Here is an 11,157-nt window from a genome sequence, read left to right as displayed (position 1 = left end):
AGCTAACAATCCTATCCTTTCTATGAATCAAGATTATATAAAGAATTAACTGATTTGGTTGGGAAAGCCTTGGAGGAAGGTTGTTCTGAAATACCGAGAGAATCTCATGGAGACAGGCAGCACCCTCAGGAGCAGGAGGGGGACCAGGGGATGGTATCAAGCACTGCCCACCACTCTGAAATGGAAATGTTTGAACCTGCACTCTGTCCACCAGCCTCTGTACCCGTCCAGAGCGAAAAGCTGCAAGGTAGGTATAAAATATCCAGTTTAGCTTCTGAGTTCTGATTGAATTTGTGGACATTGATTAGGACCCTCAGAATGATATAGAATTACATTGCGTTTACTACATAGAAACACGCCATCAGGCCTGACAGCTCTGTGATGTCTATGCTTTACATCAGTATCCTCCCAATTCCTTTTCATTCCATCCCTAACAACATATTCTACCATTCCCTTTCTTCCTCATGCGTTTAATCAACTTTCCTCTGCTCAACTTCCCAGCTATTCCTTTTGGCAGGAAGTCCTACATTTTCGCATTGCCTGCACAAAGGAGCTTCTCCTGAATTCTCTTGGATTTACTTTTGGCTGGTTGTGGTTCCCGGTTGTGAATTATCTAATTTTGTTCAGCAGAGATAATGAATATAGGGCTTGGCAAACACTGTGTGGGACTGAGTCCTCCAGAGCAGTGCAGTCCATGGTTTCATTGCTGCTTGGTGCTGAGTCACCTCCGCCATTAGTGACCAACACTTTAGTCCCCAAAGCTAAAGATAGAAAGAGCAGGCGTTCTTTACAACTTTGTGTCTGTTAAATGTAATCAGCTGGGTCTGGAATCTCCTTGACTGAACAGTGTGCCAGCATTCAGTGCCTTAAAGCTGGGCAGAGGGTCAGTGTGGTATCAAGAGCTGATTCTACCCACCTCACAGTGCAGACAGTAAACTGGGGAAAGATACAGCTGTTTAACTTAAATAGTGAATGCTTCCCAGTGTTTTCTCGAGCATTACAGTGTTTGTTATTCTCTCTACCCTCACTGTGGTAAACATCTGCCTGTTTAACAGATTCACAAATCACCCAGAAGCTATCAACAGAGAAGAATTGGCACTCTTCAGATCTGACACCAAACAGGAACCCAGCAATATCCAGGTATGAACCGGAACAAAGCCAAGGGATAGGTCTGTTATAAATTCATCTCACCAACTTCCATCAACTGTGATGCTGGCCCCCTCATTGGTGCATCCACCAGCACTCTCCCACCCCGTGATTGGTGGGCTTATCGGTGTTCTCCTGCCCGCCATTGGTGCATTCACCAGCACTCTCCTGCCCTGTGATTGGTGGGCTCACCAGTGTTCTCCTGCCTGCCATTGGTGCACTCACCAGCACTCTCCTGTCCTGTGATTGTTGGGCTCACTGGTGTTTTCCTGGTCCACCATTGGTGCATCCATCAGGGCTCTGCTGCCCTACCTTTGATGGACTAGTCCTCTTACGTTCTCAAGATCGCAGTGGAGTAGGACACTACTCCTTTCTTTCTCTTAGTGCTTTATTTTCTTTTTCTCTCTGACAATTCCCGGCCTCCGGTGAGCAACAGTTCCCAGACTCCGGCGAGCAACAATTCCCAGCCTATGGTGAGCGATGATTCCCAGCCCATGGTGAGCGGTGATTCCCAGCCCTCCGGTGAGTAATGATTCCCAGCCCTCTGGTGACAACTCTTGGCCTCCAGCACCAACTCCCAGACTGGCGCAGCGTCCTCCCGGAGTGTTGTGCTGACCACTCAGCGTGGCGCATCATCCTCCTCCTCTAGTGGCCTCCATGTGTGGTGTGACAACCTCCTGGCCTGATGCAGCATCCTCCTCCCGTAGCGGCCTCCCAGCGTGGTGTGGTGACCTCTGTTGTGGAGAAAATAACGAGAACCACCAGGAGACGCAGAGAGTTTTCAAGAAGTAGGTCTTTTATTTGCAAACAAAAAACCGTGACACTGAGAAAGCAGATTCTCGAATGGCCCCGAACCTCAGGGTCCATGGATTTTTATATCTTTTTTTATCATGTTTCTGTTAGCTTATCAGCATGTCCAACTATATTAATCTAAGTACCTCACTCTAGCTACACAATAAACCAGTGATGTTAGTTCCCATTATCTCTTTAGTTGTACATTCTACTTGATCTTATTCTAATGTCACGGTTGGATATGTATTATCACTTCTGCTACAGGAATCTTCCATTGCAGACTAAACTATCATGATAGATATTTAGCTATTCCATCCATTACAATAGTCTCCTGTCTCAAGCTGACTCTACTAACTATTAATTAGGTATTTTAATGTCATGTCCCAAATATTTACGGTCCCAATCCTGTCATAATAGCACTTAACAGAGAAACTTGCTTTGTTACTTGTGTTATCTCATCTCGCCATAGCGACCTTTTAGCCTTAACCTTATTCTGATAATTGGTGTAAGAATGTTCCACTATGGTTATCCCATCCTGCCTTCCACAGAACACAGATTCCAGTGATCTTCATGCTTTAACCCTTCCCATGCTTTCATGTTCTTTATTTTCCATACCTCCCGGCCTGACGCAGCATCCTCCTCCCGTAGCAGCCTCCCAGTGTAGTGCGGTAATGTCCTGGCCTGGCACAGCTCCCTCCTCCTCCTCTTGTAGCGGCCTCCCGGCCTGGGACAGCATCCTCCTCCCATAGTGGCCTCCCGGTGTGGCTTCCTCTACCTGGCGTTGTGGTCTGAAGTGATCTCCCAGCTTCATGATCCTCAAGGTGAAGGCCGGTTCCGTCTGGAGCCGGGGCCCAGTACACACTGGAAGCTGAGTGCCAATGTGGTCTGCTGTTCAGAACTTTTATTTCTGAAATGCTGGATATTTTATTTCTCTATTATCAAAAATCTTGTAACTAAAGAAGTTGTACCCAAGGTACCTCATACCTAAGTCAGTACTCTAAGTGGCGATGTATAAACTTTTCACTGTCATCATTGTATATATGTGACAATAAAGACTAATTTAATTCTAATTCATTCCCTCCTAATAGTAAACTCAATTACAGTTTGCATTAAAGTCACAAACTATCAAATATTTTGTTCAAAGATAAGCAGCAGCAAAAGACAATGCACCAATACAATAACTATTTTAATAGAAGTATTCATGTACAATACTTGCTTAGAAATAAAATGATCAAATGCCTGATAATTTGCTGAGCCTGCTGACGATAACTTCTTACTGTTTCTTGTCCTGACAAATTTTTTTTCAACTGGCAGCTGTCCATTTCATGTGTAATCTCAAGATAAATATCTTTCTTCGAAAAATTAGGAGACACTCAATCTGCTATTCATTCCCATGATGATGATAATGAAATTGGACTGATATCTATTGTGTGTGTGTCCAAGTGTGTGTGCGAGTGTGTCCCTGTGTGTCCCTCTGTGTGTGTGTATATGTGTATGTGAGAGTGTCTGTGTGTGTGAGTATGTCTGTATGTGCGTGTATGTCTGTATGTGCGTGTCTGTGTGAGCATGTCCGTATGTATGTGAACATGACTGTATGTGTGTCTACGTGCGTCTGTATTTGTGTGTGAGTATGTCTGTATGTGTGTGAGCATGTCCGAATGTGTGTGTCTATGTGTGCGTGTGAGCTTGTCCATACGTGTGTACGTGTGTGTGTGTGCGTGTGAGCGTGTCCGTATGTATGTATGCAATATGTCTGTTTGTGTCCGTCCGTGTGTGTATTTGTGTATGTCCATATGTGTGTGTGAACGTGTCCATGTGTGTGAGCATGACCATGTGTATGTGTGAGCATGTCCACGTGTGTGTGTGTGAGCGTGTGTGTGTGAGAGCGTGTCCGTGTTTGAGCATGTCCATGTGTGTGCCCATGTGTGCGTCCGCGTGTCTGTGTGTGTGTATGTGAGCACGTCCATGCTGATGTGTGTGGTGTGTGAGCATGTCCTTGCGTGTGTGTCCATGTGTGTGAGCATGTTCTTCCGTGTGTGTCCGTGTGTGTGAGCATGTCCATGTGTGTGGTGTGTCCATGTGTGAGAGAGTTTGTGTGCTAATTTGAGAAGTTTGCACAGTTTCTAAATCCATATACCTGGGATTAATCAAACAGAAAGCAAATATAGGGACACTGGAGAGGATGCAAAACAGACATACAAGAACTATCCAAACTCTGAAGTTATAATTTTCAGGAAAGATTAAACAGATTACATCTTTCTTCTTTGGAAAAGTGAAGATTAAAGATAGCCTTATGAAGGCCTTTGAAATTATGAAAGTGATAGATTGCAGTTGATGGAAACGTTTATGCATCCAGTGATTAGGATCTGGAATGTACTGCCTGAGGGTGTGGTGAAGGCGCATTCAAGTGTGGCTTTCAAAACGGTATTGGATAATTATCTGAAGTCAAATAATTTGCAAGTTGACAGAGAAAAGCTGGTGGAGTGGGACCAGGTCTCTGTTGCAGAGGGTCAGTACAGTAACATTGGGCTGAGTGACCTCCTGTGCTGTAACCATTAGAAAGTCTCTGCTGTTGTATGAGATATAAACAGCACACAGATTAGTTGGACTGCATTGTCTATTTCTCTGCTTTATTGAAACATTGAAAACATGCAACAGAATTGAAACTGATAGACCTTTATCTGAGCATAGAGTGCTAAGCAATTATATAGCTTTCCCAGTCTTGACCAATGGACTAAGTGGTCAGTACCAAACAGTCCTTCAGTAGAATGTAAAATCCAGAATCATTTCTCAAACACAGATCAATCAAAGTTGGCTTTCTCATCTGGTTCTAGAGCAACTACCTCTGTGAAGATACAGGAGTTGGATTCCAAAGGCTGTTTTGTTCAACTCTTCAACACTTCCTACGACAAGAACATAGATCTCAGTGGCTGCACTCTGCAACAGAGAGTTGGTGCTTATCCAATCTCCTTGTACCGCTTCCCACAACACTCATTGCTTCCAGCACAGCAATGCCTCAAGGTAATGCCATCGAAAGCCTGTTACTACCATCAAGTATCTGTTTTTATTGTCTATATATTCCTACATCTGTCACTACACCTTGTCCTGATATTGCTAGTACCTGTCTGTCCCTCCCTCCATCCATTTATGTGAAAGCTTTCACTCTTTTTCAAAGTACCAAAATTATCAGAAAAAGGAAAGAGGGAGAGTTTTAATTCCTAGATTTAGCTCTGAGTCGAAAACCAGCTATTCGCTTCCACTCAGGCCTGTCAACACTTTACAAGGTCTAACCAGTGAGAGTTTGGCAATTGATCTTCCCCCAGTCTGATGGCATGATCCCAGATGATGGAAATGCAGAGTGAAACCTGGCTTGATTGATAATAAGTTCAATTTTCACAGTTGGTCACTGTAGTAGTTAGTGTTGAAAAAATTATCGTGAGCCGCTGATTTTTTTGAAAACAAATTTACTACACAAGATGAAATGAACAAACCTCGCTCTATATTTGACGGATGAGAAAGATCTTAGCAAATTGCAAAACAGAGTTTCCATCCTTTCCCTAGAAATATCCTTCATTCAATCTCAGTAAAGCTTGAATCCACTCTCACCTCTTTAATTTCTTCTTTAACAGATACTTTCCAGGTCTGATGGCCAAAATCTCTTTTCAGCTTTAAGCTTCTACACAAACTCTCACAACCTGGAGACTTCACAAATAAAATTCCTCTGCTTGGGTTAAATGGCTTTTGATCTTGAAACTGGGTTCTTCTGATATTAAGAAAAAATGAATACCCTGATCTGTTTTCGCTGTCTGACATTAAAGTCCAACTTTGTAAATGCATCATCAATTAATATCGCAGGTATCTTATTAGGCACTCAGCTGAGGTCACATGCTTTCTTAGAAACGATGTCTCTAATTCACTGATCCAAAATGACTTGCTGACCTTTTAACAAAAAAGGTTCTCTAATACAACTGAAACTACAAGTGTAGTTTACTTTAAAATTCAAATTTCAAATGAATATAGTATACACCTAGACCACCTCGAAAGGATCTCAAGCATTCATACTCAGGATGTGAGCTTTGCAGGCAAGTCCTTGCACATCTCTACTTAACCCGAGAAGGGGATACTATAATAACATGGCTTGCTTGACCACATCAGAGAACAGTTCATAATCACTGCTATGGGAACGGAGTCACGTATAATCCCTGCCAGTGTAAGGGCAGCAGCTTTCCTTTCTTAAAGGATGAGTGAGACCGTTGGTTCTTACAGCAATTGGGTCAAAGCTTCATTTTTACTGAAAGAAGAATTACTCGTGGAATCTTGCTTTGCACAACTCAGCTGCCATGTTTCTGTACACTACAATGGGTGGCAATACTTTAAAAAACAGATTTCATTGGCTGTCAAGTGTTTTGAGATGCACTGAGGATGTGAAAGGTCCTATATAGTAAAACCATCTTATAGTTACTACACCGTGACCCTTTCAGCACAGTGATAAGGAACTCAGAAGCAAATCACATAGTCTTTTTTAAAAGGATTTATTGTGAACAAGAAGGCGATGCCTTCCCCTCTGGTTTACTTTAATTTGTTTTCTCCATGTAGGTTTGGGCTGCAGTAGCTGACATCTCCCAAAGGCTTCCATCTGACCTCGTGTGGCAAGAGCAGCACAGATTCCGGAGTGGACCAGAATGTACCACAGCTCTCTGCAAATCAAATGGTCAGGTAAAGAAAGGAGAGGGTAGTGGAGTGAGGAATATGCTCTGTAATGGGCAGAGATTCTCAAATTTAGAATTTTTTTTGAATCCCTACAGTGTAGAAACAGGCCATTTGGCCCAACAAGTCCACACTGACCCTCCAGAGAGTAACTCCACCCAGATCCATTGCCCTACCCTATAACTCTACATTTACGCCTAACTAATGTATCTAACTTACACATCCCTGAACACTATGGACAATTTAGTATGACCAATTCATTTCACCTGAACATCTTTGGTTGCGGGAGGAAACCGGAAACCGGAACAAATGAAGGAAACCCACGCAGACACGATGAGAATGTGCAAACTCCAGACAGACAGTCGCCCCAGGCTAGAATCGAACCCGGGTCCCTGGTGCTGTGAGGCAGCAGTGCTAACCACAGAGCCACCGTTCCCAAAGAGCTGGATTTTACATTCTCTGGTCTGAAGGCAGGTGTGCTCATTAAATCCCAACACATGGCTTTCCAGCCATCCACCCACCTATTCCTGACATGTATAGATTTTTTTTCTTTGATGAGATTTGGGTTTCATTGACAAATTCACTGAATTTCTTGCCCATCCCTCGCTGCCCTAAAACTGATTGGCTTTGTAGGCCATTTCAGGAGCAGTTAAGAATACCGTGGGTTTGGATCCACATGTAGGCTGGACCATGTAAGGAGGGTAGATTTCCTTCCCCAAAGGGCATTAGTGAATCAGATGGGTTTTTACAACAATCCGCAATGGTGACAGGTTCACCATTAGGCTAACTTTTAATTCCATATTTTATTGAATCTAAATATTTGTCAAGACCCCAAGAAAAACGGCAATTAATAGGAGTCAGGATGGCTGTAGTTGTTGGAAGGCAGTCATCTCAGATTCAGGACATCACTGCAGGAGTTCCTCAGGGTAGTGTCCTAAGCCCAACCATCTTCAGCTGCTTCATCTATGACCTTCTCTCCATCACAAGAGTGGGGATGTTCATTGATGACTTCACATTATTCCGCACTATTTGCAGCATCCACCGGTACTGAAGCAGTTCATGTCCTGGACGGCAAGGCGTGGACAACATCCAGCTTTCAGCTGATAAGTGGCAAGTAACATTCATGTCACACAAGTGCCAGCAAAGACCCCCTTCAACAACAGAGAATCTAACCATCACCCTTTGACATTTGACAGCACTACCATCACTGAATTCCCCCAAGATCAACATCCTGGGGGGTTACCATTGACCAGAAGCTGAAGTGGACTAGCCATATAATCATTGTGGCTCCATGAGCAGGTCAGAGGCCAGGAATCCTACAGCAAATAACTCCCCAAAACTTGTCTACCATCTACAAGCTCAAATGAGGAGTGTGATGGAATTCTCCCCACTTGCTGCAAAGGGTGTAGCTCTAACAACGAGCTTGACACCATCCAGGATAAAGTAACTGTGTAGTTTGCACCACATCCACAAACATTCACTCCCTCCACTACTGATGCTCAGTACTGATTCATGAGATACACTGCAGAAAACCCCCAAAGCTCCCCCAAACCCATGGCCACCATCATGTAGAGGAGCAAGGAAAGCAGACACCTGAAAGTTTTGCTCCGAGCCACTCACCACCCTGACTTGGAAATATATTGCTATTCCTTCAGTGTCACTGGGTCAATATCTTGGAACTACTTCCGTTCGGGAATTCAAGAGAAACATTTTCCTCAGTTCTATAGAAGAAAAAGGGACCATTCATGAGGCATAATGGAATTCATCTCAGATGCCACTGAGTAAAGATTCTCTGCTGCAGTTTCTCAGTCAAGCTACTGCATGACTAAATAGCGAAATAATAGAGAGGAAGGTACACTCCAGATTATAGGGGATTGAAGTCCAATTGTTAGAACAAACAATAATCACCTTAATAACCCAAAGAAATATCCCAAAGATGTAATGAGCAAATATGCCACATGAAGTGGATTGTGAATTTCAAACTTGTGGATATTTGCTGAAGTTGAACATAAGTGGCTGTATTCTGCCTTTTTGCAGCCTATCGCTTGGTACATCCCCTTGCACAGATTCTCAGCTGCTGCCAACTCGTTTGATGTGAAGGATGATGCCTCAGAAGACTGGACCCCTGTGCCGCTGAATAAACAGCAGATATCTCAAGCAGTGACCCCACAGAAACAGTGCATGCAGGAAGCAGCTTGGGCTCCCAGTCCATCTGATACACGGAGAACCAGCTGGACAGACTTTGTGCCATTACACAGGAGGTAACAACACAAGATTAATTCAAAGGGCTCTTAACTGTATTTGGAATTCAACAACCAGTTAGATGCTGGGAGTAGATGTGTTGTACAGAAACAGCCCATCAGCCAATTGCACCTGAGTTGGCTGGTAACTAGAAAAATCCCTCAAACTAACCCCACTACCCTGCTCTCTCCCAGAATCCTGGATCAATCCCAAGCTAATCCCACTGCAGGCTCTTTTCCCGTAGACACATATTCACCTTTCATAGACTTATTCAGTTTTTCACTTGAGATTTATTTCAGCCTTTTGCAGCGAAGTATTCCCTGACCAATAACCCTTTGTGAAAACACATAGTTCTAAATCTCTCTTTGAGATCTCTGTGCTAATTTTTAATCAACATCACCTCGTTACTGATTCCCCAAATGGAAGGGATGTTCTTCTCTATTCAAAACATTATATAATTTTAAAAATCTCCAAGATTTCCTTTTACCTCTTTGCTCCAGTTGAATTACTCAATATTCTAATCTCTCCTGATAGCTCGAGAGTCCCTTCCTGGTTACACCCCCTGCTTTCTGTGGCTTTAGTGTCCTCTCTAAAGTTAGATATGAAACTATCCTTATCTGTGGTTGAATTGATATTTCTTTACACTTACCTTTTATCAAACTGTTATTGACCTTTTGATAACTTTATCTCACTACTCAACATTCAATAAATTTCTGTATTTAATAAAAGGGTGTCTGTGTATATTCTCACCCTTCAGTATCTTTTGATTTCGTGTTCACTTCCAAGACGTGTCTGTTTATTTTTCCAAAGTCTACTTGCCTCACAAATCCACATTAGCCCGCTTCTGCCACTTGTCTGTTCCCTTTCCCAATCCATCCACTGTCATCCAGCGGTTTCTCTCACATATCCTGTCTGGAGTCATCGGCAGATTTGGAGATAGTCCGACCTTAATCAGATCATCCATGTACACCAAAAAGTGAAGATTGTAACACTCTCTGATCTGAAGCCTGCACTTTACACACCATACTGAGCAGAAAAAGGTAGGAATGTAAGAACAGAGGAGATCATTTAACCCAACCTCAAATCTATATTCTTGCCTACTTCCAATATCCTTTTATCCCCTTGGCCTACCAAGAATCTATCCATTTTTACTTTAAAAATATTTAAAGACTCTGCCTTGAACACCTTTTCACAGTGAGTGTTTCAAAGACTTATAACCCTCTGAACGAAATCTTTTTAGCTTATCTCTATTTGACATGAATGACCCACTTTTTAAAAATAAAAAGTGAGTCCTGGTTCTGGGTTCTTCCACAAGAGAGGAGAAAGCAGCCTGTCTAACTATGCATTAAAGTCCTTCAGGATCTTATACGTTTATATTTCAATCAAGTTTGCTCTTGCTCTTCTAAACTCCGGCAGATACAAGCAGAGTTAGACAATCCATTGATTCCAGGTATTAATCTTGGAAACCTCCCCGATTGGCTTCCATTTCATTTACATCCATGCTTAACTAAGGTGACCAACATCATACACAAAATTTGGTATGGTCTCAACAATGCTATTTGTAACTGAAGCGTAATCTTCACATGTCTGTAGAATTCCTCTTGCAATAACCACCAAACATTAGCTTTCCTCATGACTTGCTGTACCTGCAGATTAGCCTTTCACGATTCATGCAAGAGGACCACCAGATTCTCCCTGCATCTCAGAACTTGCACTCTCTCACCATGTAGAAAATATGCCTCCGTTTAATATTGCTCCAAACTGGGCAATTTCACATTTTAGCTCATTTGTCAGATCTTTGCTCACTCACTTAACCTGTAAATATCTTAATGTGAAAAAAAGAACTATAGATGCCGAAAATCAGAAATGAAACCAAAAATTGCTGGAAAGTCTCAGCACATCTGGCACTATCTGTACAAGGAAAGCAGAGTTAATGTTGTAAGTTCAGATCATAAGCTGTATAACAATATACATCAATCCACCAACAGCTTAGAGTAATAGAGTCATAGAGATGTACAGCACTGAACAAAGACTCTTTGGTCCAACTCATCCACGCCGACCAGATATCCCAACCCAATCTAGTCCCACCTGTCAGCACCCGGCCCATATCGCTCCAATCCCTTCCAATTCATATACTCATCCAGCTGCCTTTTAAATGTTGAAATCGTACTGGTCTCCACCACTTCCTCTGGCAGCTCATTCCACACATGTACCATCCTCTGCATGAAAAGATTGCCCCTTAGGTCTCTTTTCTATCTTTCCCCTCTCACC

The 11,157-nt window shown here is 42.8% G+C and overlaps 1 protein-coding gene across 2 annotated transcripts in view; it reads left to right on the top strand.

Annotated features, from left to right (window-relative positions):
* LOC122558042 (prelamin-A/C-like) overlaps positions 1-11,157 on the top strand; it is a 91,682-nt gene that overhangs the window by 57,995 nt on the left and 22,530 nt on the right. For both annotated transcript variants that reach the window (XM_043706371.1, XM_043706372.1), the window contains 5 exons: positions 33-247; positions 1,056-1,140; positions 4,773-4,959; positions 6,535-6,654; positions 8,683-8,906. In XM_043706371.1, the coding sequence (XP_043562306.1) occupies positions 33-247; positions 1,056-1,140; positions 4,773-4,959; positions 6,535-6,654; positions 8,683-8,906 (831 nt within the window). The remainder of the gene's footprint in view (positions 1-32; positions 248-1,055; positions 1,141-4,772; positions 4,960-6,534; positions 6,655-8,682; positions 8,907-11,157) is intronic.

The sequence above is a fragment of the Chiloscyllium plagiosum genome, chromosome 16 (assembly GCF_004010195.1).
Source record: "Chiloscyllium plagiosum isolate BGI_BamShark_2017 chromosome 16, ASM401019v2, whole genome shotgun sequence".
Classification (NCBI taxonomy): domain Eukaryota; kingdom Metazoa; phylum Chordata; class Chondrichthyes; order Orectolobiformes; family Hemiscylliidae; genus Chiloscyllium; species Chiloscyllium plagiosum.
This window is presented reverse-complemented; position numbering and strand designations above follow the sequence as displayed.